Source organism: Giraffa tippelskirchi, chromosome X (assembly GCF_054371585.1).
Source record: "Giraffa tippelskirchi isolate mGirTip1 chromosome X, T2T-mGirTip1v1.2.pri, whole genome shotgun sequence".
Classification (NCBI taxonomy): Eukaryota; Metazoa; Chordata; class Mammalia; order Artiodactyla; family Giraffidae; genus Giraffa; species Giraffa tippelskirchi.
The window spans coordinates 80,075,992-80,092,638 of NC_137289.1; the positions used below are offsets into that span (position 1 = coordinate 80,075,992).

The window sequence follows — 16,647 nt, forward strand, 5'->3', positions numbered from 1 at the left end:
CTATATTCATTGATTAGCTCTAGTAATTTTCTACTACAATCTTTAGGGTTTTCTATGTAGAGGATCATGTCATCTGCAAACAGTGAGAGTTTTACTTCTTCTTTTCCTATCTGTATTCCTTTTATTTCTTTTTCTGCTCTGATTGCTGTGGCCAAAACTCCCAAAACTATGTTGAATAGTAGTGGTGAAAGTGGGCATCCTTGCCTTGTTCCTGACTTTAGGGAAATGCTTTCAACTTTTCACCATTGAGGATAATGTTTGCTGTGGGTTTGTCATATATAGCTTTTATTATGTTGAGGTATGTTCCTTCTATTCCTGCTTTCTGGAGGGTTTTTATCATAAATGGATGCTGAATTTTGTCAAAGGCTTTTTCTGCATCTATTGAGATAACCATATGGTTTTTATCTTTGAATTTGTTAATGTGGTGTATTACATTGATTGATTTGCGGATGTTAAAAAACCCTTGCATTCCTGGGATAAAGCCCACTTGGTCATGATGTATGATCTTTTTAATATCATGTTGGATTCTGTTTGCTAGAATTTTATTAAGGATTTTTGCATCTATGTTCATCAGTGATATTGGCCTGTAGTTTTCTTTTTTTGTGACATCTTTGTCTGGTTTTGGAATTAGGGTGACGGTGGCCTCATAGAATCAGTTTGGAAGTTCACCAACTTCTGCAATTTTCTGGAAGAGTTTGAGTAGGATAGGTGTTAGCTCTTCTCTAAGTTTTTGGTAGAATTCCACTGTGAAGCCGTCTGGTCCTGGGCTTTTTTGTTTGCTGGAAGATTTCTGATTACAGTTTCGATTTCCGTGCTTGTGATGGGTCTGTTAAGATCTTCTATTTCTTCCTGGTTCAGTTTTGGAAAGTTATACTTTTCTAAGAATTTGTCCATTTCTTCCAAGGTGTCCATTTTATTGGCATATAGCTGTTGGTAGTAGTCTCTTATGATCCTTTGTATTTCTGTGGAGTCTGTTGTGATCTCTCCATTTTCATTTCTAATTTTGTTGATCTGATTCTTCTCCCTTTGTTTCTTGATGAGTCTGGCTAATGGCTTATCAATTTTGTTTATCTTCTCGAAAAACCAGCTTTTAGTTTTGTTGATTTTTGCTATGGTCTCTTTTGTTTCTTTTGCATTTATTTCTGCCCTAATTTTTAAGATTTCTTTCCTTCTACTGACACTGGGGTTCTTCATTTCTTCCTTCTCTAGTTGCTTTAGGTGTAGAGTTAGTTGATTTATTTGATTTTTTTCTTGTTTCTTGAGGTACACCTGTATTGCTATGAACCTTCCCCTTAGCATTGCTTTTACATTGTCCCATAGGTTTTGGGTTGTCGTATTTTCATTTTGATTCATTTCTATGCATATTTTGATTTCTTTTTTGATTTCTTCTGTGATTTGTTGGTTATTCAGAAGCGTGTTGTTTAGCCTCCATATGTTGGAATTTTTAATAGTTTTTTCCCGGTAATTGAGGTCTAATCTTACTGCATTGTGGTCAGAGAAGATGGCTGGGATGAGTTCAATTTTTTTGAATTTACCAAGGCTAGATTTATGGCCCAGGATGTGATCTATCCTGGAGAAAGTTCCGTGTGCACTTAAGAAAAAGGTGAAATTGATTGTTTTGGGGTGGAAAGTCCTGTAAATATCAATTAAATCTAATTTGTCTATTGTATCATTTAAAGTTTGTGTTTCCTTGTTAATTTTCTGTTTAGTTGATCTATCCATATGTGTGAGTGGAGTATTAAAGTCTCCCACAATTATTGTGTTATTTTTAAATTCCCCTTTCATACTTTTTAGTATTTGCCTTATATATTGTGGTGCTCCTATGTTGGGTGCATATATATTTATGATTGTTCCATCTTCTTTTGGATTGATCCTTTGATCTTTATGTAGTGTCCTTCTTTGTCCCTTTTCACAGCCTTTATTTTAAAGTCTATTTTATCTGAAATGAGTATTGCGACTCCTGCTTTCTTTTGGTCTCCGTTTGCATGAAATAGGTTTTTCCATCCCTTCACTTTCAGCCTGTGTGTGTCCCTAGTTTTGAGGTGGGTCTCTTGTAGGCAGCATATATAGGGGTCTTGTTTTTGTATCCATTCAGCCAGCCTATGTCTTTTGGTTGGGGCATTCAACCCATTTACATTTAAGGTAATTATTGATAAGTATGATCCCGTTGCCATTTACTTTGTTGTTTTGAGTTCGTGTTGAAACATCCTTTCTGTGTTTCCTGTTTAGAGAAGATCCTTTAGCATTTGTTGGAGAGCTGGTTTGGTGGTGCTGAATTCCCTCAGCTCTTGCTTGTCTGTAAAGGTTTTGAATTCTCCTTCATATCTGAATGAGATCCTTGCTGGGTACAGTAATCTGGGTTGTAGGTTATTCTCTTTCATTACTTTAAGTATGTCCTGCCATTCCCTTCTAGCCTGAAGGGTTTCTATTGAAAGATCAGCTGTTATCCTTATGGGGATTCCCTTGTGTGTTATTTGTTGTTTTTCCCTTGCTGCTTTTAAAATTTGTTCTTTGTGTTTGATCTTTGTTAATTTGATTAATATGTGTCTTGGGGTGTTTCACCTTGGGTTTATCCTGTTTGGGACTCTCTGGGTTTCTTGGACTTCTGTGACTGTTTCCTTCCCCATTTTAGGGAAATTTTCAACTATTATCTCCTCGAGTATTTTTTCATGGCCTTTCCTTTTATCTTCTTCTTCTGGGACTCCTATGATTCGAATGTTGGGGCGTTTCATATTGTCCCAGAGGTCCCTGAGGTTTTCCTCATTTCTTTTGATTCTTTTTTCTTCTTTCCTCTCTGCTTCGTTGATTTCCATCATTCTATCTTCTGCCTCACTAATCCTATCTTCTGCCTCCGTTATTCTACTGTTGGTTCCTTCCAGAGTGTCTTTTATTTCATTATTCATTCTATATTGACTCCTTTTTATTTCTTCTAGGTCCTTGATAAACATTCCTTGCATCTTCTCAATCCTTGTCTCCAGGCTATTTATCTGTAACTTTATTTTGCTGTCAAGATTTTGGATCATTTTTATTATCATTATTCTAAATTCTTTTTCAGATAGATTCCCTATCTCCTCCTCTTTTGTTTGGTTTGATGGGCATTTCTCATTTTCTTTTACTTGCTGAGTATTTCTCTGCCTTTTCATCTTTTTTAGATTGCTGTGTTAGGCGTGGCCTTTCTGCATTCTGGTAGTTTGAAGTTCCTCTTAATTGTGGAGGTTCCTCACTGTGGTTGGGGTTGGACAGGTGGCTTGTCAAGTCTTCATGGTTGGGGGAGCTTGTTTCGGTGTTCTGGTGGGTGGAGCTCGATTTCTGCTCTCTAGAGTGCAATGGAGTGACCAGTATTGAGTTTTGAGATGTCTATGGATTTGGTGTGCCTCTGGGCAGCCTGTATATTGATGCTCAGGGCTATGTTCCTGCGTTGCTGGAGAATTTGCATGGTATGTCTTGCTCTGGAACTTATTGGCTCTTGGGTGGAGCTTGGTTTCAGTGTATATGTGGAGGCTATTGGATGGTCTCTTATTAATTAATGTTTCCACTGGCTTTCAGACTTATTCTTGCAGTAGCCTCAAGACTTCTCCATCCATACAGCATCAATAATAAAACTTTCAGGTTAATGGTGAAAAGATTCTCCACAGTGAAGGATACCCAGAGAGGTTCACTGAGTTACATGGAGAGATGAGGTGGGGTGGGGGGTTGAGGTGACCAGGAGGGGAAGAGGGGAATTCAAATGTGGAGAGAGCAATCTAGCCAGTAAGCACTTCCCTCTGTGCTTTCCACAGTCTGGAACCCTCAGAGTGGTTCACAGAGATACATAGAAAGGGGGGAGGAAGGTAATAGAGGTGAGCATGAGTAGAAAGGGAGGAAGCAAGAGGGGAGAGAGAGATCAGGGCAGTATTCTGTTCCTGAAGTGTTCTCCAGTACCCAGAACACCCTTAGAGATTCACAGAATTGGGTTGAGAAGAGAAGGATGAGGGTGGGAGATAGAGGTTCCCTGGGGGAGAAGAAAGAGCATCAATAGGGGGAGAGAGTGATCAGGCCAGTGATCACACTCCTGAGTAAAAATGGGTCCTAAAGATTGGGTTCTTAAATGTACAAAATTGATATCAAATATGTAAAACAAAGATTAAAAATCTAGAGTAGAGGTTAGACTCTTATAAAACTTACAATATAAAAAAAGAAAAAAAGGAAACAGTGTAAAAAGAAAAAAAAACAGTAAAACAGTAAAAAAAGAAACAGTAAGAAAAGTAAAACAGGCTAAAAAGAGTAACAAAAGAAAACAAAAGATATAAAATATATGTATGCAGTTTGCTTTAAAAATAGGGTTTTTTTTTGCAAGTTAATAGTGGGTTTTGAAAATGAAAGTTAAAGGTGTAACAGAGGACTTGAAGAAAAAGGAAAGAAGAGAAAAAAAAATTTAAAAAAAAATTAAAAAAAAATAAAAGTAAAAATATATATATATCCCGGACTTTCTCTGGAGCTGTTGTGAGCAGTGTGGGGTCTGCTCAGTTTCAGATAGATCCTTGTTCCTGCTTATATTTTTCAAGATCTATAGGCCCCTTTCAATGCAGTCGGTATTAACAACAGGGATTTTAATCTGTTGGCCTGTCACTTCAAAGGCACTTCCCTCTGTTTATTTGGCTTCTGTTTGGAGGTCTCTTCAGTATCTAATTTCCGCCCTGCAACAAAGGAGTGGAGGTGGTCTCTTTAGGTTCGCTTGTTCAGTCGTGCTGTGGGGAGGGAGGAACACTGCAAACCTGGCGTGTGTGTGGTGATCTCGCAGTGTCTCAGCTGCACTGGCTTCGCCCCCCGCTCAAGGCGTGTGTGTTTTCCCCGTCTACCCTGCTCAGGCTTCAGGTTACTCGGCCGGGGAGTGGGCCGGGAAGTGGGCCCTGAGATGCGTGCACTTCCAGGTCTAAGCCGCTCAGGTTCAGGCTCCCGGTTACTCCACAAAGGTGCAGACTCGGTTTCTCCCGCGGCTTGTGCCGTTCCTGGTCGGAGCTGCTCAGGCGGACAGGAGTTTGGCGAGCGCACTCTCCCGTGTTGGGGCTGTGCGGCTTATCACCTCCCTGGTCCCCGCCTCGGTTGACAGGCGCGCCCGGCTACAGTGTGCTTTGTGTCGGTTCTGGGGAACTGATCTCTGGCTGCGACCCTCCCGGCGGCTGTCGACCCTCTGGGATCTCAGGCAGTCTGTGCTTATAAACTGGGAGCCTGTTTGCAGTTTGGTAGGGGGTGCCCTCTCTGGGGCCGAGTTTGCCCCTTTCTGGCTCTGGCTGGCCCCGCCTGCCTGCTGTGTCTGGCGGGGGATGGGGTGGTCCGCAGCCGGCTAGCTCTCCTCTGGTATCGCTCAGTCCTTTGTTCTGTGAGCGGGCCGGTAGTGCCTTAGAGTTGGGCTTTTCGCGGGATAGTTCTCTCTCTCTGGCTGTCCCACAGTTTAGGTTGCTATCTCACATTAGCTCCCTCAGATTGCCCTCAGGGCACTCGGGCCTGGTCCTTACCCTAAGCAGTGCCGCCCGCTCCTCTCCGTTCAGCCCCCATTTGCTGGTGGCGGATGCGAGCGTCTGGGGTTCTTTGCTGGGAGTTGCTTTAGGCACATAATCTGTGGGTTTTATTTATTTTTTCTCCCAGTTATGCTGCCCTCCAAGACAAGAAATCTTCCCCCAAACCCGCCGGTGAGAGGGTTTCCTGGTGCTTGGAAATTTCTCTCCTTTTACGACTCCCTGCCTGGGACGGGACTCCATCCCTAACTCTTTTGTCTCTCTTTTTATCTTTTATAATTTCTCCTACCTCTTTTGAAGATAATGCTCTGTCTTTGTGGATGCCTGATGTCCTCTGCCAGCGTTCAGAAGTAGTTTTGTGAAGTTTGCTCAGCGTTCAGATGTTCTTTTGATAAATTTGTGGAGAAGAGAGTGGTCTCCCCGTCCTATTCCTCCACCATCTTAGCCCCCCCCCCCCAACTCCAGTATTCTTGCCTGGAGAATCTCTTGGGCAGAGGGGCCTGGCAGGCTACAGTCCATGGAATCGCAAGAGTCAGACAGGACTTAGTGACGAAACCACCACCAACCAAGATGGCAGGGCTTCCCAAGTGACTCAGTGGTAAAGAATAGACCTGCAATTCAGGGTACATGGATTCCATCCCTGGGTCGGGAATATCCCCTGGAGAAGGAAATGGCAACTCACTCCAGTATTTTTGCCTGGGAAATCCCATGGACAGAGGAGCCCGGCAGGCTATAGTCCGTGGGGTTGCAAAAGAGTTGGACATGACTTAGCAACTAAATAACAACCAAGATGGCATACTTGAAAACACCAATCACAAAGGAAAAATTACTTTTGTTTCCCTAATCCATACATAAGTTAAAAATTTAAAGAAAATTCATTAATGATACCAAAATAAAATCTTTACTACTTTTAAGCAGAAAATAAGGTATTTCTCTTTTTAAACTAATTTCAAACTAAATAAGTAAAACAGCTCACTTCTTTTCAGCAGCTTCTTCATGACCATACCAAAACAATAAAATGCTCTGGTCTGTACTTACATAATCAACAATAACTTTTTGGTGAACGACTCATCCATTTGCCTCCGAGTAGAAGGCAAAATAGGGAAAGGAGTATGTCAAGGCTGTATATTGTTACCTTACTTATTTAACTTACATGCAGAGTACCTCATGAGAAAATATGAGCTGGATGAAGCACAAGCTGGAATCAAGATTTCCGGGAGAAATATCAGTAATCTCAGATATGCAGATGACCCCACACCTATGGCAGAAAGTGAAGAAGAACTAAAGAGCTTCTTGATGAAAGTGAAAGAGGAGAGTGAAAAGGTTGGCTTAAAACTCAACATTCACAAAACTAAGATCATGGCATCCAATCCCATCAATTCATGGGAAATAGATGGGGAAATAGTGGAAACAGTGACAGACTTTGTTTTTCTTTTGGGGGGATGGGCCTCCAAAATCACTGCAGATGGTGACTGCAGCTATGAAATTAAAAGACGCTTGCTCCTTGGAAGAAAAGCTATCACCAACCTATACAGCATAGTAAAAAGCAAAGACATTACTTTGCCAACAACGGTCCATCTAGTCAAAGCTATGGTTTTTCCAGTAGTCATGTATGGATGTGAAAGGTGGACTATAATGAAAGATCAGCGCCAAAGAATTGATGCTTCTGAACTGTGGTATTGGAGAAGACTCTTGAGAGCCCCTTGGACAGCAAGGACATCCAACCAGTCCATCCTAAAGGAAATCAGTCTTGAATATTCATTGGAAGGACTGATGCTGAAGCTGAAACTCCAATACTTTTACCACCTGATGCGAAGAACTGACTCATTTGAAAAGACCCTGATGCTGGGAAAGATTGAAGACAGGAAGAGAGGGGGCCGACAAAGGATGAGATGGCTGGATGGCATCACTGACTCAAGGGACATGAGTTTGAGTAAACTCCAGGAGTTGGTGATGGACAGGGAGGCCTTGCATGCTGCAGGTTTTGGGGTCACAAAGAGTCGGACATGACTAAGTGACTGAACTGAACTGAACTGAGAAGGCAAAACATCTCAGATGTCTAGGTTGGATGCAAACGATAAGCAGGAGAAATGACTGTATGGAGATCTGGGGTGGGAGTGAAAAAAAGAGAATGGGTTTGAGGCTATCCATTTCAGCAGTGGCCACAGGACTGGAAAAGGTCAGTTTTCATTCCAATCCCAAAGAAAGACAATGCCAAAGAATGCTCAAACTACCGCACAATTGCACTCATCTCACATGCTAGTAAAGTAATGCTCAAAATTCTCCAAGCCAAGCTTCAGCAATACATCAACCGTGAACTTCCAGATGTTCAAGCTGGTTTTAGAAAAGGCAGAGGAACCAGAGATCAAATTGCCAATATCCGCTGGATCATCGAAAGAGCAAGAGAGTTCCAGAAAAACATCTATTCTGCTTTATTGACTATGCCAAAGCCTTTGACTGTGTGGATCACAATAAACTGTGGAAAATTCTGAAAGAGATGGGAATACCAGACCATCTGACCTGTCTCTTGAGAAACCTGTATGCAGGTCAGGAAGCAACAGTTAGAACTGGACATGGAACAACAGACTGGTTCCACATAGGAAAAGGAGTATGTCAAGGCTGTATATTGTCACCCTGCTTATTTAACTTATATGCAGAGTACATCATGAGAAGTGCAGGGCTGGAGGAAACACAAGCTGGAATCAAGATTTCTGGGAGAAATATCAATAACCTCAGATATGTGGATGATACAACCCTTATGGCAGAAAGTGAAGAAGAACTAAAGAGCCTCTTGATGAAGGTAAAAGAGGAGAGTGAAAAAGTTGGCTTAAAGCTCAACATTCAGAAAACTAAGATCATGGCATCTGGTCCCATCACTTCATGGGAAATAGATGGGGAAACAGTGGAAACAGTGTCAGACTTTATTTTTTGGGGCTCCAGAATCACTGCTGATGGTGACTGCAGCCATGAAATTAAAAGACGCTTACTCCTTGGAAGGAAGGTTATGGCCAACCTAGATAGCATATTTAAAAGCAGAGACATTACTTTGCCCATAAAAGTCCGTCTAGTCAAGGCTATGGTTTTTCCAGTGGTCATGTATGGATGTGAGAATTGGACGGTGAAGAAAGCTGAGCGCCGCAGAATTGGTGCTTTTGAACTGTGGTGTTGGAGAAGACTGTTGAGAGTCCCTTGGACTGCAAGGAGATCCAATCAATCCATCCTAAAAGAGATCAATCCTGGGTGTTCATTGGAAGGTCTGATGTTGAGGCTGAAACTCCAGTACTTTGGCCACCTCATGCAAAGGGTTAACTCATTGGAAAAGACCCTAATGCTGGGTAGGATTGGGGGCGGGAGGAGAAGGGGATGACAGAGGATGAGATGGTTGGATGGCATAACTGACTCGATGGACATGGGTTTGGGTAGACTCCGGGAGTTGGTGATGGACAGGGAGGCCTGGTTTGCTGCAGTTCATTGGGTCGCAAAGAGTCGGACACGACTGAGCGACTGAACTGAACTGATTTGAAAAAAACAAAAATTTTAATTGGTTCCTTACCCCACGGTACTGGCTTTCATTGAAAATCTGAGGTGGCAGGGGGTATCCTGTGGCTGGTCGACTGTTTTCAGGTACATTTTCTCTCATCCACTTCCGATTCTCTTCATTGGCTGCAATATCTTTTTCTTCAAATCCTATTTTGTTAGCTTCTAAGAAACCAAGCACATCTTGCTGTTTTTTCTTAATCTAGGACCCAAAAGACAAAAAATTATATTATTGAACAAACAGATTTTATTGTTTTTATTTTTCACATTCAATAAAAGTGTGTTAATGAACTAGTAGAAATGAATTCATACATGGATTAAGATTTGTGGCTTTCCAGAACATATGTGGTTTTCCCTCTTTGCTAATGTGTTCTCAATGATGTCTCAAAAGAGGATTGAAGAGCTTTCAGTTCCCAGGTCCTTTTATCAACCTGATTTTTCTTTTTCCTCTGAAATTATCACATCTAATCATGTAGAAGAAGAGCTAGCTCATGTATATCAATAATATAAAGGGCAATTAACTAAAAAGTATCTACAAACCTCTCTTAATTTAAGCCCTTGTTGAAAGTCATCCCAAATGACCTGAGTCTAATTCCTGTCTTAATAAGCATCACATAGCTAACAGAAATGAATCTTACCTTGAGAATGTTTCAAGCCTCTATGCCTCAATTTTGATCATTTATAATAGAAACTGAAGAAGATGTAAGAAGAGCTAAGCCTGCTTTTATAATAAGTTTGAAACATACCTGTAACATTCATTAGCCCTTAACATGTAATACTAAGGTATCTCAGAGATAATACACTTATTTTGTATCCTAATTGTTCCTAGGAGAAGGCTAATAAAATTAATATTTTTAGGTTTCTTCCCTGATATGCATTTCTCTTAGAACCTTGGTTCACACATCTATAATAATTTACCTAAATTTAAAACTTAGTAAACATTTCTGTGCTGCAGAGCACAACCAATAAATATTTCTTCATGGAAGTATACTAAAAAGACTCATGGAGAAGAAGCATCAAAAATACAAAATCAAAAGAAAAAGTCTTTTTAATGAAAATCAAAATGCAAAATAAAAAAAAAAAGTTTCATATAGTCAAATCTTTTTTAGATTTATATCCATACACACACATACATATATGTGTAACAAGAGGTCATATTTTTGTTCTTCTAACTTGTTTGTGACTACAGGTAATTTTATCTCTCATCATACAACTCCAGGAAAACAAATTCTCATCTTCTCCCAATAGGAACTGAAATCTTTACAAGATATTTAGATCAGAGCACAGAATGTCCTCCTTTAAAGATCACTTACAATTCAGCAAAATCTGTAGCTAATTTTTCTAATAGGAATCATATTTCCTTATTAACTTATAAACCAAACTTTCATTATAAATGTAACAATACCACACCCTGGATCAGGAAGATACCTTGGAGAAGGGAATGGCTACCCACTCCAGTAATCCTGCCTGGACAATCCCATGGACAGAGGAGCCTAGTGGACTAAAATCCATGGGATTGAAAAGAGTCGGACATGACTGAGCAACTAAGCACACCACCTTTTGAATTTTGCGGATTCTTCTTGTTTAGTCACTCAGTCGTGTCTGACTCTTTGCGACCCCATGGACTTCAGCACGCCAGGCTTCCCCATCCCTCACCATCTCCTGGAACCTGCTCAAACTCATGTCCATTGAGTTGTTTATGCCATCCAATCATCTTGTTTTCTGTCGTCCCCTTCTCCTCCTGCCTTCAGTCTTTCCCAACATCAGGGTCTTTTCCAATGAGTCAGCTCTTCACAACAGGTGACCAAAGTATTGGAGCTTCAGCTTCAGCATCAGTCCTTCCAATGAATATTCAGAACTGATATCCTTTAGGATTGACTGGTTTGGTCTCCTTGCAGTCCAAAGGACTCTCAAGAGTCTTCTCCAACACCACAGTTCAAAAGCATCAGTTCTTCGGCACTCAGCCTTCTTTATGGTCCATTTCTCACATCCATACATGACTAATGGGAAAACCATAACTTTGACTGTATGGACCTTTGTCGGCAGTGATGTCTGCTTTTTAATACACTGTCTAGGTTTGTCATAGCTTTCCTTTCAAGGAGCAAACATATTTTAATTTCATGGCTGCAGTCACCGTCTGCAGTGATTTTGGAGCCCAGGGAAATAAAGTCTGTCACTGTTTCCATTGAATTTTGAGGATAATCCATGTAAAAGTCAGTAACAGGAGTGATGGAAGGCTCAATTAAATTAGTGGGTTTGAATCTCCATTATGCTAAAGGGGATGGTCAGTTTGCATGGAGTGTGTCAAGTAATTTGTTCATCATTTGCATGTTTAAAAATTTAAGTAGATATACAGATATCCCATAAATATGGTACTTTGAGGCATTTGGCATTCTAACAGATATTTTTAGTGAATTAAGAGTTACTGTTATAGCTAACATGCTAAGAATTATACATGGCCCTCGATGACTGTCATCTGGCATGCTTATGTGAGACAAAAAGCAGACAACCCTTAAGATAAATGACTCTTTGAGGCCTTTCTCACATTATTAATACGTAATATGTTGGGAACACTGTTCTCTGTGTCCTGAGTTAAGGCGGTAGCCAGGCCTGGTATCAGTGGTCATTATAGTATATCTTCAGTGATGTCTTTACCCTCTAACCATTAGCTCTGGACCACAAGTATTTCTTCCATCTTCTGGAACTGCCTGACGAGTAAGTACACATGCCTCCTAGAGTATGCTACATCTTCACAGGGCTGAACAGAATGGGCTATAATACTTTTTAAAGTAGATTCTGCCCTAGCAAATATGAACATTTGTCCAGCTTTGAATCTTCAGGAAATGTAAAAAATTGTTTCTTAACTTGATATATCTGTAAGTCTATTTTCAAATATCAATTTTACTTCCTACAAGGGATGATTTATATCTAAAGAGTTAGTGCCCATAGGTACATGCTCACTACAATACATCCCGACAAAATGGCTTTGGACAGATGTGACTGAAAACTATACATTGCTAGAACAATTAGGAACAATTGTTCAGAACAATTAGGAATGGGTATCACAAAGATTCCCTAAGGAATAAAATTTAAATTTCCTACAGGAAAAAATACTTTGGAGTTAAAAGGTTACTGATATCCTTTCCAACACACAAATGTATTTGCAAGTAGACAATGGCACTGTTCAGGAATTTAAATCAATCTTTTTCAAAGAGCAAACCACACTCCACACTTCCACCCTAAGAATGCCCACTTGTCAGGGTTTGAGACTCAGGGTATCTATCCCACAAAAGACACAGAGCAGGGCTGCTGAAAAACTGCTGCCTACGTGAAAAAACATGTCTCCAGCTAGCTTCAGTAAGTTTCCTATCTGTCAGCCAAAGGTCAAGTGTTTTTTTTTTTTTAAGAGGGAAACTGATAAGGTTTCTGCTTTAGAAGGTGTCAGAGGGAATGTTCAAATTCCAAAGGAAGAACAAAGCTTCAATAATCATGCTTCTAATGGGAAAATGAGTGTTTTTCATGACAGTGCTGACCTACAACAAAACATTTAATCAAGATGAGATTTTGTTTTGTTTTATAAATAGTCTGACATATTTTCTCAGCTGACACTTTAAAGTGAAGATCGACAAAGGTTCCAACAGTGATGCACTAAAATTTAAAATGATTGTCTGACACTGTATCTCATAGCTAGTCAACAATATTTCTTGGGTGCCTTTTAAGGGTGTAAGAAATTTATGAGGTTCTCTCAAGTGTCTAAAGAAAAATAGCACATTCCCTCCTAAAATTACAATCTAGTGGGAAGGATTAGACATAAATATATTAACATTTTTAATTACAACAGTGGTATTTAAATACGAAACTAAAACAACTATACAAGGTGTTTAGGTGAGAGATGTCAAGTGAATGACAAAGCAAATGAGTGGAAGGAACTTAGAAGAGAAAGCAAGTGTTTATTGCTATGAGTTATGCCACTTACACTAAGCTTAATAATGACTTCACAGATGCTGCATACATACCCATCTATACTGAATGCAGTCTAATGCTTACTGAAAGCATGATGTATCTAGTAAAGCTTAATATAAATAACCAGCTGTGAAAAATGAGCTCACAACTATTATAGCATATTGCACTAGAACAATGAATGTACAGTATTATAAAATAAACCTGTAAATTTTCTAAATGTATGTTCACAATTTCTATGACTAAAATCTTAATGAATAAACACTTGTGTAAGTATGCATTTTGTCTTTTTATACAAGTTACAATTTGTGACCCAGTCAACTTATGCAAAGATAAATTCAGATATATAGACTCCCTTCAATTGGTTCTATTTGTTTCGAATCTGCCATAAGAGAAGCTGCTCTAATTTGTAGATAAATAATAAGCCTATCTTCGCTTAGCCAGTGCCTAATAGGCATTTAAGAGTGGGGTGAAGGAAGCATGAACAAATAGAATTTAAAGCTGTTTTTTTTTCAGTCTTTTACTAATCTACTTACCAAATATACCCAAAAAGAAAATCAAATCTGAATCCCCAGTCTGTTTGGCTATAGACCACAGCAGCATTGCCACTGTGTAGTCATTTGGTAACCAAAGAGATCTGCATGCATTTTTAAGAGAATACTGTAATGAGTCCTTAAGCCACTGGCTTCTTACTGCTTAATCTAATGGTACAACCACAGCAAGAGACATTTGTTTTCAGCTTACCTGTTTTGCAATATTTTAAAAAATGCTTTGGTCACAATCAGCCATGTAAAACTTGTAATTCATATCTCTTTACCAACAAGTCTACAACAAACCTAGGTTAAGATTATTAAGAAGTTTCTTGTTGATCTCCCACATTTACCCCTAGCTCCCTGGCGTTCTCCTGACAGATATTCCACGATGTGGCAGCATAAGACCACAATGCAAGGTTTGCTATTTTACTGTTGCCTGCCATCCCAAAATACTGTTACTATTTTCTCTTTTAGTTGCACTTCTACCACATTATGTCTAAAGAGATGTTAAGGCCCAAGTAATTTCAGAATTAGAGCCTTGTGTGAAAAGAGGAAAAGGTAGATATTTAAAGGTACTTTCTCAAAAATAGCTATTACTATGTCTTAAGTTGGTCACAGTAAAGAAAGTACAGTCATGCCTAATTTTCTGGGTTAAGAAGAATTTTCCTGATCAGTTCTGAATAATCTCACCTATCCAGCCCTTTCTTATCTGAAGTTTTTTTTCCAGAGTCAGAAGGAACTGTGGTCTCTCTCCAATTCCTTTGGACACTGCTCTATGTGTAGACCCAGGAAGTTGTGAAACAAGGAGCACAAATTTGATTCAATTTGATTCAATTCAATCTTCTGATGCCTGAAACTCTATCATTACTGATTTAGAATGGGCAGGAAGTGTGCATGTTTGGAGTGGAAGGAGGGAATGCCTGGAGAGAAATAGGTAAGGAAACAGTGAAGTTTTTTTTTGTGTGCCTTAGAATTTTGCCCAGAGTCGTCTCTACTTAAACTCTAACAGAAGGTTACACAAAAATGCATCGGGAATGCCCTCCCAAGATAATCTCAAAACAAAATTTCCAAGCCTTACTGTATATTATTATTGAGTTAAGCTTTGTACCAGATAAAGACCTTTAAGGAGAAAGGAAGACTAAGGCTTGTTGAGTGTTTGCTGAGTATCAAATTCTTTGTGAGGCTATGTATACATAGCTCCTGAAATCCTCACAATTCTGAAAGGTTAGTATAATTATCCTCATTTTACAACAATGGAAACTGAGATTTAGAAAGTTTAACAGACCTGTCCAAGAAGAATGATCCATTAATTGCCGTACTAAATTACAAATCTAAAGCTATCCGGCTGGAAAGCCATGTCCTTTTTCACTATATGCAGTACATATTAGAATTCACAATCTTGCTGGGGAAATAAGACTGACACATATGGGAGAGTTCCTTCTAAACTATGTGATACAGAATAGAAAGACAACAAACCTGAGATATCTTATGTCCTCTTCCAAATAGCCTCATTTAGTGTATTTGATTTTCCAGGTATTAGGGTCTCTTTTCCCTTGACCAGTCTAAATTGACCCCACCGAATTCCCAAGTCCACCAATTTGTGGCTTGCTTGTACATAGGCAGCATACACAGAGGAGAACTGAATGGAATGTCATGAGGCCTCTGATTTCTTGTTGACTGCACTGAGAACAATGTAGTCCATGTCTCCCCTTTGCCAAGTGTTTCATCACTTAATAGTTCTGAGTGGGCCAAGTTGGTATGCAGGGCATATTTCTGTACTTTAAATTTACAAAGAAACAGATAAGAAAGTGCAAGGGCATCAGATGCTTCCCTTTCTTTATTATTTTTTTTAAATAAGCAATGTACCCATCACTTTAAAACAGCCCAACAATCATTTCACACAGCAAAATGATCTGAATACAATAAACTACTCACTTGAAAGTAAAAAAAAAAAAAAAAAAAGCTTTAACTGAGTCAGTAAGAGACAGAGGGACTAAAGGAAAGAGTATCTACAGAGAAAAGTTCCAGATAAGAAAGGGCTTATAAAGGTGAGATTATTCAGAACTGAAATTTAATTTAGTCAAGAAAAGCTCTTTTAATCCAGGAAATGTGCGTGACTATGGTTTCACCTCTTGCAGGTAACTTCAAACCCACATAGTCTTATCAAATGTACATGCCAAGAGAAGTAAGTGTCTGTTGTTGTTGTTTGGTTGCCAAGTCGTGTCCAACACTTTGTGACCCCCATGGACTATAGCTCACCAGGCTTCTCTGTCTAGAGAAGTATTAGCAGGTTAATAAATAACAAACTAATTTGACCAAAGGCTGAAAGCCACAGAATCAAAATATATAATCCTAATAATATGTAATCTTACTGCTGCTACACTGGTTCCCTGTGGCCAATTTCAACCTTATCCCCTACTGCTTAACTTTAACGTTTCTGCATAATGTTTTATTTACCACTCTAAAAATATGCATTCCTCAGCCACCCTACAGCAGATCAAGCTGCCTTTATTCTTGCCTGAGTTTATTGTGCCAAAGATCTGGAAAAGGCCAGTTTTCATTCCAATCCTAAAGAAAGGCAATGCCAAAGAATGTACAAACTACACTTCAACTGTGTTCATTATGCATGCTAGCAAGGTAATGCTCAAAATCCTTCTAGCTAAGCTTCAGAAGTACACAAACCAAGAACTTCCAGATGTACAAGTTGGATTTAGAAAAGGCAGAGAAACCAGAGATCAAATTGTCAACATTTGTTGGATCATGGAAAAAGCAAGGGAATTCCAGAAAAAAAAACCCATCTATATCTGCTTCAGGGACTACACTTAAGCCCTTGACTGTGTGGATCACAACAAACTGTGGAAAATTCTTAACGAGCTACCAGACCACCTTTACCTGTCTCCTGAGATCCTGTATGTAGTTCAATAAGCAACAGTTAGAACGAGCCATGGAACAACAGATTAGTTCAAAATTGGAAAAGGAATATGTCAAGGCTGTATATTGTCACTCTGCTTATGTAACTTATATGCAGAGTACATCATGTGAAATGCTGGGCTGGATGAATCACAAGTTGGAATCAAGACTGCTGGGAGGAAGAATATCAACCTCAGATATGCAGATTATAC

The 16,647-nt window shown here is 39.5% G+C and overlaps 1 protein-coding gene across 2 annotated transcripts in view; it reads right to left on the reverse strand.

Annotated features, from left to right (window-relative positions):
- SH3BGRL (SH3 domain binding glutamate rich protein like) overlaps window positions 1-16,647 on the reverse strand; it is a 125,783-nt gene that overhangs the window by 16,332 nt on the left and 92,804 nt on the right. For both annotated transcript variants that reach the window (XM_081565919.1, XM_081565918.1), the window contains exon 2: window positions 9,049-9,234. In XM_081565919.1, the coding sequence (XP_081422045.1) occupies window positions 9,049-9,234 (186 nt within the window). The remainder of the gene's footprint in view (window positions 1-9,048; window positions 9,235-16,647) is intronic.